Source organism: Tenrec ecaudatus, chromosome 1 (assembly GCF_050624435.1).
Source record: "Tenrec ecaudatus isolate mTenEca1 chromosome 1, mTenEca1.hap1, whole genome shotgun sequence".
Taxonomy (NCBI): domain Eukaryota; kingdom Metazoa; phylum Chordata; class Mammalia; order Afrosoricida; family Tenrecidae; genus Tenrec; species Tenrec ecaudatus.
This window is the reverse complement of record NC_134530.1, coordinates 107,626,148-107,643,306: the sequence shown is the minus strand read 5'-3', so window position 1 is coordinate 107,643,306 and position 17,159 is coordinate 107,626,148. Positions and strand designations below refer to the sequence as shown.

Here is a 17,159-nt window from a genome sequence, read left to right as displayed (position 1 = left end):
AGCCCACTAGGAAGAAGCACATCAAGCTGTGTGATCTGCGGTGTCAATAGGATCAGATATCATGCATCAAAGAAAAAATCATTTATCATTGGGAATAAGGCGGGATAGTGGAGTGGAGACCCAAAGTTCATCTGTAGAAAACTGGACATCCGACTCACTCTCTCACTCACTCTCTCACACTCACTCACTCTCACCCACTCACTCACTCTCACTCATTCACTGACTCACTCTCTCTCACTGACTCACTGACTCTCACTCACTCACTCTCACTGACTCACTAAAAAAGAAAAGAAAAAAAACCTGGACATCCCTTACAGAAGGGTTACGCAAAGATGAGCCAGTCAGGCTGCAGTGTAGCACCAATGAAACATACAACTTTCCTCTAGTTCTTTAATGTTTCCTCCCCCCACCCCCACTAACATGATCCCAATTCTGCCTTACAAATCTGGCCAGATCAAAGGATCTACACTGGTACAGATAAGAGCTGGAAACTCAGGGTATCCAGGACAGATAAACCCCTCAAGACCAATAATGAGTAGAGATATCAGGAGGGGAAAGAGAAGGTGGGAGAAAAAGAGGGAACCAATCACAACGATTGACATATAACCCCCTGCAGGACAGACAACAGAAAAGTGGGTGAAGGGAGACATCAGAGAGTGTCTAAGACATGAAAAAAAAAATTTATAAATTATCAAGGGTTCATGAGGGAGGGGTGAGGAGGGGGAAAATGAGGGGCTGATATGAAGGGCTCAAGTAGAAAGAAAATGTTTTGAGAATGATGGCAACAAATGTACAAATATGCTTGATACAATGGATGGATGGATGGACTGTGATGAGTTGTACGAGCCCCCAATAAAACAATTTAAAGAAATTAGCCAAAATCACTCAAACATTAGGAGACAAAGCCACTGTTCTTTTAAGAGAGATACTTTTAGTAGTTCCATAACCTCAAACTTGATTACCTAAAGTATTGTGAAGCTTGGAATTACATGGTTTACCAACAGGGGCAGGGTGTTCTCCCACTAAATATTGATATTCATTTTCCTATGCATCCTATAATCACCTATGTTAAACAATGCCAACCATAGTCTTTGACTATTTGCTCTTTGACTTTCCGAGACTGTAACTCTTTTTTTAAAGATAATTTTATTGGGAGCTCTTACAGCTATTAAAATAATCCATACATCAATTATATCAAGCATATTTGTACATATATTGCCATCATTCTTTTCTTTTTTTTAATCATTTTATTTGGGGGGAGACTTAACCCTTTATGGTTGTAGAAAGACTGTCTTTCGCCTCAGGAGCAGCTAGTAGTTTTGAACTATGAACTTTGAACTTAGCTGCCCAAAGCAAAACCACTAGGCTACCAGAGCTCCTTTTGTATCCTATGATGATACATGATATTCCCTAGGCTCTTAGTCAAAGTTCAGATTCCGTTAAGAACAAAGGATGCATATGTATGAACTGTGAAAAGAATTGTATCAGCCCCAATAAATTGTTAAAATAAAAAAAGAGTTATATGAACCCCTAATAAAATGATAAAAAAAAAAAAGAACAAAGGATGCAAACAGAGGTGCCCAGCCCTTCGATGTTACAGTCAAGATGTGTCTTCTCTCGTTAGGTTTGGAATGTCCTACAAAGTTCGGAATGGAATTTTAGCAACCCCTTTGATACATATTATCTCCACTTTCATTCAAGTATTTTAAAAAGCTAACAAAATTCAGATATTCATAGACAACTTTTAAGTTTTACCTGTTCTAAAGATTAAACTATAAAGATTTTACCATTTTGCACACAAATCACATACGATTTTTATCTATTATCCCTTGCTAAGCTAAGAACCCAATATGCAGGCTAACAGTACAAATACTATCATAGATGCTCTGGGGAAATATAAGGGAGAAATTAATCAAATATATGGAGTTGACGGAAAGACAATGGTTTTTTAAGGGTTATCCTAGCCTTGAAGATAATCTAGTTAATGATGTAGATCACAAATATATAAACCATACAAAATTTTGGGAAATACCTTACATCATCAATTTTATACACACAAGGCATATACAAAGAGCACTAACAAGTCAAATATAATTAACAAGTTTCTATCATTTTAAGTGATTGCTACATTTTTATAGGTTAAATCTATTTTTACTATTTCACATTCAAGAGCTACCTTTCCTTGAACAATTTTTTATGTCTTGCTACAAAACAATAGCGAATATTCAAAATTTAAAATAAAAAAATACCAAATTGTGAGTATTATGTTAGGAATTATAAAGAGAGGCAGTGCATTAATTGATGTTTCATAGATTTAGCACTCATTTATTCACCCAGTTTTTCCAAGCACCCATAGTGGTAGCTCAAACTTTAAGAGTCATGCTGAGTTCAAATTTCGGCTTCAATATTTATTTACTAACCTGAACATCGGACATTTGTTAACCTATCTATATCCCAGTAAAATGGAGATATTAAAAGCACCAATCTCATAAGGCCACTGTGAAAATGAATACATGTTGAGCATTTAGACCAATGTCCAATGTATTCATTGACTATGCAAAGGCATTCGACTGTGTGAATCCTAACCAACGATGGATAGCCTGGAGAAAAGTGAAAATTTCAGAACATTTAATTTTGCTCATGTAGAACTTATACACAGATCAAAAGGCAGATGTGTGAACAGAACATGAAAATATTACATGCTTTACATTTAGGAAAGGCCTTCTCTGGGCTGCATCCTCTCACCATACTTACTCAATCTGTGTGCTGAGAAATTATAAGAGAAGCTAGGTTATATGAAGAATGGGGCATCAGGATTGGAGAAAAGTTTTTAAACAACCTTCGACATGCAGGTGGCACAACATGCTTGCTAAAAGTGAGGAAGACTTGAGATCCTTGCTGATGAAGATAAAGGATTGCAATCATGGATATAGATTATAGCTCAATGTTTACAATAAAAACACCCAAATCTTCACAACTGGATCAATAGGTGACATCAAGATAAACAGAGAAAAGATTGGGGTTGTCTTGGATTTTATCTTGCTGGGACCCACAATCAAGGAAGCAGCAGTCAACAGATCAAACAATGCATTGTATTAGGTAAATCTACTGCATGAGGCCTCTTTCAAGTGTTGAAAAGCAAGCAGGTCACTTTAGGGACTAGGGTGTGCCTGACTCAAGCCATAGTATTTTCAATTGTCTCATATACTTGTGAAAACTGGACATTAAATAAGGAAAACCAAAGAAGAATTAATGCTTTTGAATTATGATGCTGGTGAAGAACATTGATGGTACCATGAACTGCCAAAAGAAGAAACAAAGTTCTCTTGGAATTAGAGCCAGAATGCTCGAATGTCATGACATCAGGGCTTTTAATCAACTACTTTGGCCATATTGTCAGGAGAGACCAGTTCCTGGAGTAGGACATCATGCTGGGGAGGGGCAGTAAGAAAGAGCAAAGCTATGACAAGATGGATGGACAGTGGCTGCAACAATGGGCTCGAACATAAGAACAACTGTGAGAATGGTACAGGGCTGGGAAGTGTTGTACATAGGGGCTTAGGGATTGGAACTGACTCATGACTTAACAAGCACAGCATGTTTAAATGTATATAGTCCAGTAATTCCATGCTTTACCAAATGCAAATTCCCACAAAAATTTGAAGGGATACTTATGAGTAGTAAAAAATATAGAGAATCATTGTTAAAAGTAGTTGATGATTGGAGGGCAACAATGGGCGATTTGTGTCCATGTGCATAAACTGTTTAGTGGTCTATTTGGACCTTGAGCAAATGGGCACATTATTTTAAGTACCAAAAAGATGGCTGCTACCATTTAGAAAATGATGACGGCATCATGTGTACAAATATGCTTGATACAACTGATGTATGGCCTGTCCTAAGGGCTGTAAAAGCCCCCAGTAAAATGATGTTTTTTAAAAGGATGCGGTATATTTTTCTTCAAATTACTGTTAGACCAACAGGAAAAGCACTTTTTAAAAAAACTCAGCTCACAATAAACAAATGTCACAATATTGGGCAAGTTCCTTTTACATCAACCTTTGCAGATAATTTAGGGGGTACATCACTGTGATGCAAAGTTAAGCAAAATAAACAGCCTAATAATTGGGGTTTCAAAAGTAACTGAAACTACAAAATAGGTACTTTGAAAGCTGAATATCCTTCGCAAAATCGGGAGAAATGTCTGGATTCACAAACTCACAAATACAAGTCTATGTATCTCTGAGGTCCGGAGGTAGGAAGGATAATTCTGAACTTCAACTTACATTTGAGTTCCCACGGGTTGTGATAGCGGAGAGATACTTCTTCAAAGCCGCCAGGTCAATTTTGGACAAGTTCCTGACGGGTGGAGGAGAGGGATGCTGTCTAAATTATAAAGACCTCAGTAAACGTGGTCATGGTCACATCCAATTCTAGGGTATTAGTCTGGTTAACATTTAATTTGGGAATTTTTTTAAGAGAAAAGGAGATTCATATGGTCACAACTTCACCCACATTATTTGAACAAAAACCTTAAAACAGAACTAAGACGCCTCCAGGCTGGATTTATGCCCAGCTGTAATAGAACTAACATATGACAATCGAGAAATGACACACAGGGACGCTTCCACTACCCTGAAAAGCATGCTGCTGGGTTCCCGCTAGGCCGAGCGGACGGTGTCGGCAGACGGCCGCGCGGCCGGGCCACCAAGCGCGCTTTAACGCTGCGAGCGCTCCCGAGACTGTTGCGTCGCCGCGTCATCGACGTCACTCCCTCCTCGGGAATACACAGATGGCCTCTGGTGATACATTCATTTCCACGAGTTCTTTCTCTCGGCGTCGGCCGGAGAGAAGAAACCTGTACTCTTGACTTCCGGTTTTCCGAATTTCCCCCCCCCCCCCCAACGACCATCGCCGTGTCAACGTCACAGTCGCCCACTACGACAAAGGCACACATCTCCGGCTATTTACAATAGCCCGCTGAGGAGGCGGCTCGGAGAGAACCCCCAATCTCGCAAACGCTGAAGCCCAAATCTCGCGACATTTCTTTCCCCTTCTTCTGTCTCAGCCCCACCCCCACGCCAATGCGCTAGCTCGCAAACCTCGCGAGATTTCCCGCTCAGTCTCCGCCCCTTTACGGCACGATGGTCGCACAAGAATGTGACATAGCCTCGGCGGCCGCCATTTTCTTTCTTTCTTAGCGGTTAGCTGAGGAGAGGTTTCCGCGAAGCCGCAGCGGCCACGCTAGGGTGATTATGGCAGACTATTCGACAGTGCCTCCACCCTCCTCAGGCCCGGCCGGCGGCGGCGGCGGCGGTGGAGGAGTCAACGATGCTTTCAAAGATGCGCTGCAGAGAGCCCGACAGGTAAGCGCGGATCGCGCGGCGGGACTCGGGCTGCTCGCGGTAACCGGCCTCTGGCTGTGTAGGCCGCTGCTCCGTCGCGCATGGGAGAGAGGGAAGTGGTGCCCTGGCGGCGCCCGAAATGTGAGGCGACTTCGTTTCCCTAGGTGGTTTCGTTAGGGAACAGCTTGAGCAGCTAACGTACTTAGAACCCGCGCGTGAATGGCCTTTAAGTCCCGTCCCCACCCCCACGCCCCCGTTCCTGCTGCACACGCGCTTCTCCCCGGGAAGACGCTGGGCCTCCCGTTTCCCTCCGAGTCAGGCGCCCTCGTGGCGCAGTGGCTAAGCGCCGTTAGGGGAGGGCGGCCGCTTGGACCCGCAGCTATCGCACGGGAGGGGAGAAAGGGGAAGCCGTCTGCTTTCGTCGAGGCTTTCTGCCTTGGCAACCCCGGGGCTACTCAACCCGGCCCCCAGGACCCCAATCGAAGACTGGGTCCGGCAAAGCGCGCGTAGTTCTGCCCAGTCGTGTGGAAGGTTCTGGGGATGCGTTTGGGAAAGGACCGCGGTCTGTCTTTCGGATCCGCACGTTCAGGGGGTTGCTACTTCAAGGGACTGGGTTCCAGCCTTTCCAGTTCGGACTCAATTCAGCGAGCTTTCTGGCTCGTTGGCCCGCCCACCTCCTAGGCAGGGGCTTAAAGGAGCGTTGGTCTCCCGAATTGAAATGCTTCCTTTGGGCGGGATTTCCGTTCAGCCCTTTACCAATCCAATCCCTTTCTTATTCAAAATGGCTTCAGGCTCTTTATACCAGAAGTTTCGGTTTGAATCCGCCTCTTCCTAAACTGGCTTCTAGACCTCTTTGTTTTACTTCGGTGCCTACGTTTATCCTGAAGGCGCTTCTTTTCCAAATGAAAGCTGTGGGAAAATAATCAGAAAGTAATTTGGGGGAGTGTTTTGATTGGATTAGGAGTTCACATTGTTATTTTTTTAAGCATTATATTGGGGGCTCTTCCAACTTAGAACATTCCGCACATAAACTCTATCAAGCATATTTGGACATATATTGCCATCACATTGTTAACTTACCCTCCAGTAGGTTTAAAGGATCAGGTGAATAAAAGGCAAAGCTCATAAAAAATCTTAACTATATAATGTAACATGAAACTATAACTACTTTAATAGTTAGGAGTGTCAACAAACTCATCATTAATACCAATTTGGGGATTTCTCTCATTTTTCTCCTTTACTGCTTAACATGTTTAGAATAACAAACCTTTATGTAAGTATGATAAAAATTCTATTAAAGTCAGGCAGTGGTTAACAAATCTGACTTAACTCTGAAACAGTTGTTCATTAAAAATAACCAGTAACAGTGACTCAAAATTTTGACTTGAATAAAAAGACCAATGCAGACTTGTTAATAGGTTCTCCAGCATCTAGGAAGTATGTTTCCTAGATGACTATTAATTTGATTCCTAACTTCAACTAACTACATAATACTTGTCAGTTCCAACTCATAGCAACCTTTAAGTACAATAGAATGAAACACTGCCTTGTCACGTGCCATCCTCAACAATTGTTATATTTGAGCCCATTGTTGCAGTCACTGGTCATTCCTCTTGTCAAGGGCCTTCCTCTTTTTTGTGTGCGAAACTGGAGAAACTGGTTGCTCCTGATAACACGTCCAAAGTATGTGAGGCACAGTCTCCATGCCTCTGTAAGAACAGCTATACTTCCAAGACAGATCTGACCTTTGGACAGTATGTGGTACTTTCAGTATTCTTAATCAGCGCTATAGTTCAAATGCATCAATTTTTCTCTGGCTTTCCTTATTCAGTGTCCAACTTTCACACGCATATGAGGCAACTGAAAATACCATACCTTGGGTTAGGCACCGCAATTCTCAAACGTAGTAGCATTCTTTTCAACACTTTAGAGAGTTTTAACCAACACAAATGTATTAGTTGAGCTCTTGACTGCTGTTTCCATGTGTATTGACTGGAGCCAAGCAGAATGATAGTCTTGACAACTTGAATCCTTTCTCCGTTCATCTTAATGTTACTACAGTACTTATTAGACATGTAAATTTAAGTTATATTAAAAATTTTAGTTTGCATTAATAATTCAGGTTTTCCATTTGAAATGTGTACTACTTGAATGAGTTTTCTTCCCTGCATATTTTGCTAACATTTTAACTTCATTGACCATTCTTAGAATTCAAGAATCTTAGAATCCAAAAGCATCAGGTGGTGTTTAATTTGTATGGCTCTAATAAATAGAGGTATAAAACAAATATCTTTCTGCCAAAGTTCCTTTTAAAAGTTCAAGAATGCGCCTCAGCAAACTCAAAGAGCATTTGTAAACAGTTGTAAACACTAACTGTAGTCAGTATGTACAACATAAACCATTTTTCCCTCCATAGTTGTATTTTCTCTGACTTAAAATAACATAACATTAGTTAGGAAAACGTTAGAAAATAAGTTCCTAATGAACATTTATTTCAACATGTTTGAAAAGAGGTAGAACCATTATTTTTAGGAGTGATCAGTAAAACTTTACGGAAAAAGGAATTTTTACGAAATGCTTGCAAGACATGAAGAGACTGTTGACTAAGAAAGGGAAAAGTGGTTAAGGAAGGTTAGCTTGATTAAAGCTAACCTTGAAAATTAAATATGTGGGGTTCTCCTTATTAGCTCCTATATCCTCAGGAACTAGATTGGGCTTTTGACACCCATAGAGTTAGTCTCTCAGACCTATAGGGGCAGTTAGTTCTACCCTGTTACTGTAGGACTGCTGTGAATCAGAAGTGGTCCATTGCAGAGTTGAGCTTTTACCGTATATACTCGAGTCATAAGCCGAGTTTTCAGGACTTTTTAATGCAGTTTTTGCGGTAAAACTGGGTGCCTCGGCTGATATTTGGGTCAGCTTATACTCGAGTATATATGGTATATTTAATCCTAGTACTTTTTATGGTAGATATTTGTATTTACAGATTTTTTTTAAAGGGAAATGTTGGAAACATAGGACAGAATTGGTTTATGGAAACTGGTACTTAATAGTTTTAAGACTCAAGCCTTGGATTTACCCTATTCCAAAACCAAATCTATTACCATCAGTCAATTCCTATTCTTAGCAAAGAATAGGACTAATTTAGAACTGTCCCACAGGGTTTCCTTGACTATAGATATTTACCAAAGCAGGTTACCACATCTGGTAGCAGTTGGTGACCTTTCAGTTCATACCTGATGGCTTCAACCATTGTGCCAAGCAGGGCTCGCCAAGTTTACTTTTAATCACACCATTTTCCTGATGATAAAACTTGGGGCAGTTAATAGTTCTATATGATTCTGCAGTGTAAGGAGTATTCCATTTTGTCTTGTAATTATTAAAGATAGGTGATTGATATACTGGAGTTTTAAATTCCATTTAGTTGATTCCAACTCACAGTGACTGAGCAGCAGAGCAAAACATCCTGATCCTGCACTGTCCTTTTAACTGTTCTCATGATTGAGCCCATTGTTGGCTGCAATTCTTTGAGCTTATCTTGTTGAGGGCATTCCTTTTTTGCTGCCCTTTTAACTTTACCAAGCATGATATCCTCTCTGGGTTGAGAAGGCCTGACATGGCCATTACCTTATTTCAGTTTTTAGGATCCTGGTCATTTTCCATTCTACAAATTAATCGGATATAGTGATAGTAACTAGCATGAATGGAATTCTATAAAAATTGAGGAACCAAGGCCTTGCCCGAAGTTCAAGGCAAGTGATAATAGGTGGAGATCTCTCCATATACTTGTAATGTGACCTTGGTTGTTACCTTGCAGAGATTTTTTTTTCTACTGTAAAATGAATCTACCTCCCTGAGTACCCTCAACCTCATTGGTTTGTTCTGCTAATTCAGTAACAATGAGTATAAAACATTTATTATAGTTTGGTAATATTCTGTATCATAGAAAAATGTAGTGTACACTGGTTTTGCTTGAATGTTTATTTAGTCAGGGGAAAGCAATTGTTTGCCTCCATTCTAAAAGTTTGTTGTTTTTAATTTTTTAACAGATCGTTTTAATAGTATATACTAATAAATAAGCTTGGGCCAAGTTCTGCAGTTGAAACCTACTAGCCTCTTAGAAGAAGTTGAGGAGGGTCACTGAGTTAGAATCAACTCAGACAGTAGGTTTAATTTTGATTTTATATTTAGTCCTGTAGCTGATATTTTCTTAAGAGTTAAAATTTCCCTGGCTCCAACCCCAGCCCCTATATTTTTCTTTAGGGCAACACGTCTAAAAGAAATAAATTGCAACTCGTGTATTTTTTGTTTAACCCATTGTAACCTATTTAGCCATTCTTTGTTCTATGTTATTGATACCCAGTGTGTGTTTTACACTTAAAACATCTCAGTTGGACTAGCTGTATTTCATGCTGTATATGGAACCATTGTGCCTGACCCAAGCCATGCATGACATTTTCAGTTTCCGTGTGTGTTAGTGTGTAAGTTGGTCATTAAATAGGAAGACCAGAAAAGAATCAATGCATTTCATATGGTTCTGGCAAAAAAATATTGAAGGTACAAAGGACTGCCAAAAAAACAACCATGTGTCTTGGAAGAAGTATAGCCAGAATGCTTCTTAGAAGCAATGATGGCAAGACCTGGTCTCACATACTTCATAACTTTGAAGAGTCGCAACATATTGGAGAAGACAGGATTAGGATTCAGGTTTTCTTCAACCTATTTGGTGAATCTATTTTCTAATTCTAGTTGCTATTTCTTTGTTGGTCATAGTAGTGGTTTATCAGAAACTTAATTCCCCTACCCTACCGTGGCTCCTGAGTTAGTAAAGAAATTAGGAAATTTGCTATTCGATATAGTATATAATATTTTGTGATACCATTCTTAATGATTATATGGTTATTTTGTTTGTTTTTTAAGATTGCAGCCAAAATTGGAGGTGATGCTGGTACATCACTGAATTCAAATGACTATGGTTATGGGGGACAAAAAAGACCTTTGGAAGATGGAGGTAAGTTAGAACATAAAGCATTTTAATTATTTTATATAATATGTAGATGAAATAATTTTTCAGATGTTTTCTTTGAAACATTACTTGAATCCTAAGGTTCTTAAAATTATTGTTAGCCTCAAAGGGAGAAAGGGGAAAAAGTGATATAGACCAGGTAGGTAAGGCTTAGGTCAACCAGGGAGTTTTTGTCTTATTAAGTAACATTTCTCTTTTAGGATTGTGCTAGATTGACAGTTTGCACGGACTTCTTGTTAATATGGGAAAAAGCAAGATTGAATAATTTTAGGAGACATTTCACTGGTTTTCCTCATCATGCATAATGAATCTTAATAAGCTGTTTTCATGATTTTGCTATTTCAGATTACACTTTTAAGGTTGAAGTTGCTATAGTTTGTTACATTATAGTGTGTTGCAGGTTATGCCATTTTTAATGCTTTTGTTTTAGTATTTTGTGTTTCTGGTTTAACTTAAAACAGTGGATTTACAGTGCCTGTGTTGTTTTTTTGGTTTGTGTTTTTTTTTTTAATTGTTGAAGCTTCAGAACTTAGAAGTCTGCACGTATTTTTTCTTTTAGGTTTGATAAATGAATTTTGATACTTTTTCTTTTTGCCCTCTTTTGTTTTCTTTTTTGTTTGTTTTTTAGAGGGTTCTTGAGCCTATCGTATGTATTAGTAGTTTTTTTGACCAGGAGTACTTGGTTTCCTTTCATTTAAGTGTCTTTCATATTTATAGTGAGGCTTTTAATATACAAAAAAATGAGCTAATGATGCTTCAGATGTTGTATGTAATGTATTCTTTTTATTTTATGTGTAGATGGCTCTTGGACAAGTCCGAGCAGTACAACACACTGGGAGGGAATGCCCTCTCCTTTTAAAGGCAGGAATTTTTATTTATTACCTGTGTTTAGTATGTAAACGTGAAATAAACCAGTGGATTCTTGAAATGGACACAAATATTTCTTGGATTATGTGTCTGAATTTTTTGCTGCACAACATTCTGATAAATCATTTACGTTTGAGGGGGGAGGAGAATATAGTACTTTCACATATAGGTTGTGTACTCTATGGTATGCATTGTATTTATTCATCTGTGTAAAGGATTTAGTTGAAGGTAGTCATAGTTGTTTTTGAGTGTTTCTGCTGAAGTGTTATGCTGTGAAATGTTTGGCTAGGAAAAATTCAACAGTTTAGTTTTGAGATTTCCTGTAATGTGATTTCATTTTATTTTTTGCATAGCTTTGTGGTCACTGTCATAGATACACTCAACTTTTGATATGTCAAATTTTCACATTTTGATAGTTTTTTCTTTCTTCCAATCTTTAGTTCCTACAGTGGAAGCATCATTAGCCTTTAGCATGTGATATTTTGCTAGTAATGGATCAAAGTACTTTGTCTTGTATCATTCAAAAGTGCTTAACATGCAGTAAGGTCAGTGATACGATCAAAAAGGATTTTTTTAAATGTCTGTGCATCCTTAAACATGAAGAAAATGAAAAGTATAATTCTTTACACTATAAGTGTGGGTTGAGTCTTGGAAATTTCTGTTCGATGACAAACCATACCCTCAGATATACTAATAAATGTAATTTTTTGCTTGGAAGGGATGCTAAGTCTTGTACTTAGTGACCCCCCCAATTTTTTTTAAACAACTCTTAATTTTGCAGATCAACCAGATGCTAAGAAAGTTGCCCCTCAAAATGACTGTAAGTATTTTTCGACTGGGCTACAAGTTAAAATAACTGAATTTCAGTATTGTTTTTTCTTCCTAGCTTTTATAATAAAATAATCTGGATTTATTTATAAATGCCTTTCACCTACTTTATTATGACCAGGTTTAAATAAGATAATGGTTGGTAACACTTATTTAACTTCTAATTTTTAAACTCTACATATAACACTTGAAAGTGAAGTGTTTTTTTAATTTGATACTATTGCTAAAAAATTGTCTTTTTTTGTTGTTTGCTGTCAACGTTGTTTAGGGGCCCTGGTGGCTTAGCTGTTAAATGTTGGACTGATTCAAAGGGTCCGCAGTTCAAAGTCACCTTCCTTTCCTTGGGAGAACAGGGCTTTCTACTCTGTAAAGAGTCAAAACTCAGAGGCAGTTCTACCATGTCCTGAGTCGGCATTGACTCATGGCAGCAAATATCGTTTCCTTGGTCAGTGTTGATTTAAGTGTTCTGTAAAGGGGTGTCATGAAAAGATTTTAGAGTTGTTTAATATGATTGTATCAAATATGGATTTAAATGATCAATTTACATTCTTTTTTTTTTAATTTTTGGTAGCTTTTGGAGCACAGTTACCACCAATGCACCAGCAGCAAAGGTATAGTAATAAGCTTTTGTGTGTGTGTGTGTATTGTGTGCGTGTTTCATTTCCCATAATGTAACAAAATGATAGGGCTTTTTGAAAGATACATTAATAAATTTGGAACAATTGGTAGAATTAGCCAGGTTTTAATAGACCTAACGTGAATTACTGTAACTCTTGGGGTGATATGTCCTAAAATCTCATAACTGTTTTACTTCATAACATCAGACTTATACACAGCATCCTGATTTAATGTGTTTCATATAACTCAAATGATGAGCCTTATTTTAGTTATGAATGTGCGCCTAAGTTCTTAATTTAAGCCATTTGTTGCTGTTAAGTTTCCATTCTTTACTAGTGCATGACATTTAATGTGTAAAAAAATTGTCCTTGTTTCTCAGCAGGTCTGTAATGACTGAAGAATACAAAGTTCCAGATGGAATGGTTGGATTCAGTAAGTAACCTAATTTTTAAGGTCTTTGAAAAATCTCTCTTGGTTATGTTTTTAGTCTTTCAACTTTTTGTTTCCTTTTTTTCTAAACCAGTAATTGGCCGAGGAGGAGAACAGATCTCACGCATACAACAGGAATCTGGATGCAAAATACAGATAGCTCCCGGTACTGCTATTTATTTCATATTTGCAAAGTGACTTGATAAACAGCATAATGCTACCTGTTTGACTTTTATTGACCTAAAGTTTGTTTTTTTTTTAATTTGTAGACAGTGGTGGCCTTCCAGAAAGATCTTGTATGTTAACTGGTACACCTGAATCTGTCCAGTAAGTACCACAGTCTTAAAAATATATGCAAAACGTTACATTGTGATGGTTCTTGCCTTTGCTGTTAACTTTGGCTTTTACCTCCCTTCCCTGAAGCTTTGCAACTCCGTTAAAGCTTACATCTTTAGTTTTTCATCTATACCATAAAATAAACTGATATCTGTACATCACCTAGAAAAGAGTACATATATAACATATATAACTTTGTCGTCTGGTTTCCCTTGAAACGGGTTACCACTAATCTTCATTGTATTTCCCTAAATTAGGGGGCTTCAGAAAGCTTGTGGGGAAATTTTCTTTCTTGAAAACTCCCTCATGTATCTTTAGCTCTTCTGTTTCAAATTTATTTGGTGCTTGCTTTTATATATCTCCCAGGAGCCGTGGTGGCATAGGAGTTACCTATTGGGCCAATAACCACAAAGTCAACAGTTTGAAACCACCAACCACTCTGTTGGAGAAAGATGAGGCTTTTTACTCCCTTAAACAGTTCCACTCTTGGAAACCTTCAGGGGTGTGGGACACCGGTTTCTACAATTGAATGGGGGCAAGGGACAGTTGTATAGTTGAGGGGTAAAACTGAAGGCATCAGACAAGGTAAAGCATGCAAATGCTCACCTCCAGGACAGCCACGATCTCGGGAGTGCGAATATATTACTAACCAAGGCTATTATACACTTAGGGGATATGCAGGCCCCTCTAATTACATGGTAACCGGAAGGGGTTGTACAATAGGCATACGAGCAACTGGAGGGGGACAAGCTAGAGGTGTACACAATAGGAAGGGGGACGGGACTAGGGGTATATATATGACAAGATGGGTGGATTCTAGTCAAGATGGGAGCCTAACCTTGGTCCTTCCTTGAGTTGGCTTGACCATGTCTTTGGGCTTTCCTTCAGGGGAACAATCCACTATCCTTAACAGAAGGGAGTGGGGCACACTATAGTGTCTGATTGCTCTAGATGATGGTAAACGTCAGGGAGGTAACCTTTAAGCAGTTGACTTCCAAGTGTATAGCCATAAACTATTATTAGCAAGCAGCACCTTAGGTTTGTTGTATAATATGTTGGGGGGACAACCTAGGGAATAACATTTGTTCCCCACACAGGCAGCTCCAGTCTACCCTATAGAGTCAGTATGAGTCAGAATTGACTTGATTGCAGCGAGTCAAAGTTTGTCCTCCTTTTCAAATCATCTCTTGACTTCAACACATTTAGCTTTTAATGAAAATATTTAATCTATCCTAAGAACCATCTATATTTTCCTCCCCGGCCTGCCTTTATTTTTCTTCTATGCATATTTAGAAAATTAAAAAAAAACTCACTACGATCAAGTCAGTTCAGATCTAGAGTAACCCATGTGGGTTTGTGAGACTGTAAAAGAGATAACTTGATCTCCCATGTCATTTGCCTTTATTACTTTTATTTCCTCTTAAACTCATGACCACCAGGTTTTTAATACATACTATTCCATTGAAATTGACTTTTGTTATGATCGCAAGTGATCTTTAAATTATCCAGCCTAATAGCACTGTTTTACATGGGGGTCTAATCCCTCCTTAAAAGGCATGATTTATTTGGCTTCGGGACAGCCTATCAGTGACTACTTTTTAGTCTCTTGTTTATCTTGTGCCTGTTAACATACAAATGCAACAAAATTTAGTCCTTAAATGCAATCTTTAGGTGATTTTGTTTAATCCTGTGACTTTTATATAACATAAATTTTATATATTCCTTAGTTTTTATCTCCCACTTACTATTATACTGTGTGATAATCTTATGTGATGCTAGAACCTATATAAGGAGTGCTTCAAATACCAGTAGGATCACCAATGGGAGACAGATTTCAGTGAAGTTTCTAGACTTAACAGTACGAAAAAGAAGTCAACTGCCCACTTGTGAGGGATTAGTCACTGAAAAGCTTATAAATAGCATTGGTTTATTGAATAATATAATGCTTGAATATGAGCCCCTCAGATTCAAAGACATGCAAAATACAACTGGAGAAAGCCGCTTCCTCAAAGTATTATGGACTGTAATGCAGTCAGGCAACAGTAAATCCTGTAATAGAATAATATGTATAAGCTTGAATCAGTGGCTCTCAACCTAACTAATGCCACGACCCTTTAATGCCAGACCTCATGTTGTGGTGACACCCCCCAACCATAAAATTTTTGTGGCTCCTTCATAACTAATGTTGCTACTGTTATGAATCATAATGTAAAAATCTGAGGTGCAGGATATATTTTCATTGTTACAAATTAAACATAATTAAAGCATAGTGATTAATCACAAAATCTATGTAATTATATAGTGAAATAATTTCTGATTACAAATGAAATTGTGTAATCACACTGGGTACTTGCATGTGGGCAGACCCTCATAGAGACAGAGGAGCAGTGTCTTGGTTCCACAGATCATTGGAAATATGTTTGCCAATGATCTTAGATGACCCCTGTGAAAGGGTTGTTTGACACCCCCTCCTCCCCAAGGGGTCACGGCCCACAGGTTGAGAACCTCTTACCTAGATAGAAGTCCAGTTAGTAACATTGTTCGTAATTTTATTTTGAATATTTGAATATATTTCTAAATAATAAATTTAGAAAGAAAGCACTAAAGCTGGTGATGAAAAAAAAAAGAATTCTACCAACTTATTTAGTTTAAAATTGACCAAACATGCAGTCAAGATCCATGGGTAATTACTAGCACTTGGAATGCAGAAACTGGAAATAAAGAGGAGGGAACAGTGGTTGTAAATGTAGCATTGGCAACAAATGAATCTGGAGATAGCATAGAGTTGTGCAAGACCAATAACATTGCAAATACTTTTTTTCAACAACCTAAATGTAGACTGCTACGTATGGCATACATAGGCATCAAATTGACCACATCTTTGGGAAAAGGCATTGGAGTAGTTCAGTGTTATCCGGGGCAAATTGTTGAACCAAACCATCAGTTTTTCATAAGTTCATGCAATGAAAATTAAAGCAAGTCCCTGAGAGCCAAAGTAAAACCTTGAATATCCCACCTGATTTGATAATGCCTCAAGAACAGATTTGATCCACTGCACACTGCTGAATTGTGTAGTAAGGTCCTTAAGACAAGAAAATATATAAGGAGATACTGAAGGAGGCTCTGAAATTTGTCCTTGAAAATAGAATAGCTAAAGCAAATTTAAGAAATGATGAAATGTAAAAGAACCAGCTGGACAGAAAATAGCATCTTAAAATTTAGATTGTGAAAACATTATTTCCACCCCAAAACAATGTTTTGTTTTACCTCAGTATACTGACATCGTTTTAAGACTTAACGTGCTATGAGCAACTCTAAAATGCAGCTCCTTTGTGCAACTTTGTACTCCCATCTCTAATTCAAGACACCATTTGTGTGTGTCACATTATTTCCCTAGATAACTTGTTTTTACCTTTCTCCCTAATTATTGTCATAAGGTACATTTGTACTCCCCTGTTGCTGTGGACTAGGTGTTGGGCTGTTAACTACAGTTCCGGTTTAAACCCACTAACCACTTTTCAAAAGAAAGTATTTACAGCCTCAACCCCCCTAGTTACTAGTCAGTCAACTTTTGGTCAATGAGTTTGGCTTTAGGTTAAAACATTTTAGAACTAACCTCACCAGAGTTTCCTGGGCTTTAATCTTTATGGGAATACATGACCAGGTCTTTATTCCCACAGAGCAATTTAGGGTCTTGAGCTGCCAATTTT

The 17,159-nt window shown here is 38.4% G+C and overlaps 1 protein-coding gene across 8 annotated transcripts in view; it reads left to right on the top strand.

Moving 5' to 3' along the window:
- Positions 1-5,137: 5,137 nt before the first annotated feature.
- FUBP1 (far upstream element binding protein 1) overlaps positions 5,138-17,159 on the top strand; it is a 33,767-nt gene continuing 21,745 nt past the window's right edge. Inside the window, exons 1-8 of one of the 8 annotated variants that reach the window (XM_075557465.1) lie at positions 5,138-5,366; positions 10,266-10,356; positions 11,170-11,232; positions 12,020-12,058; positions 12,638-12,677; positions 13,064-13,116; positions 13,208-13,279; positions 13,383-13,440. In XM_075557465.1, coding sequence (XP_075413580.1) covers positions 5,256-5,366; positions 10,266-10,356; positions 11,170-11,232; positions 12,020-12,058; positions 12,638-12,677; positions 13,064-13,116; positions 13,208-13,279; positions 13,383-13,440 — 527 coding nt within the window. In that variant the 5' untranslated portion in view covers positions 5,138-5,255. The remainder of the gene's footprint in view (positions 5,367-10,265; positions 10,357-11,169; positions 11,233-12,019; positions 12,059-12,637; positions 12,678-13,063; positions 13,117-13,207; positions 13,280-13,382; positions 13,441-17,159) is intronic. The other 7 variants (XM_075557488.1, XM_075557467.1, XM_075557472.1 and 4 more) reach the window with 7 other exon arrangements.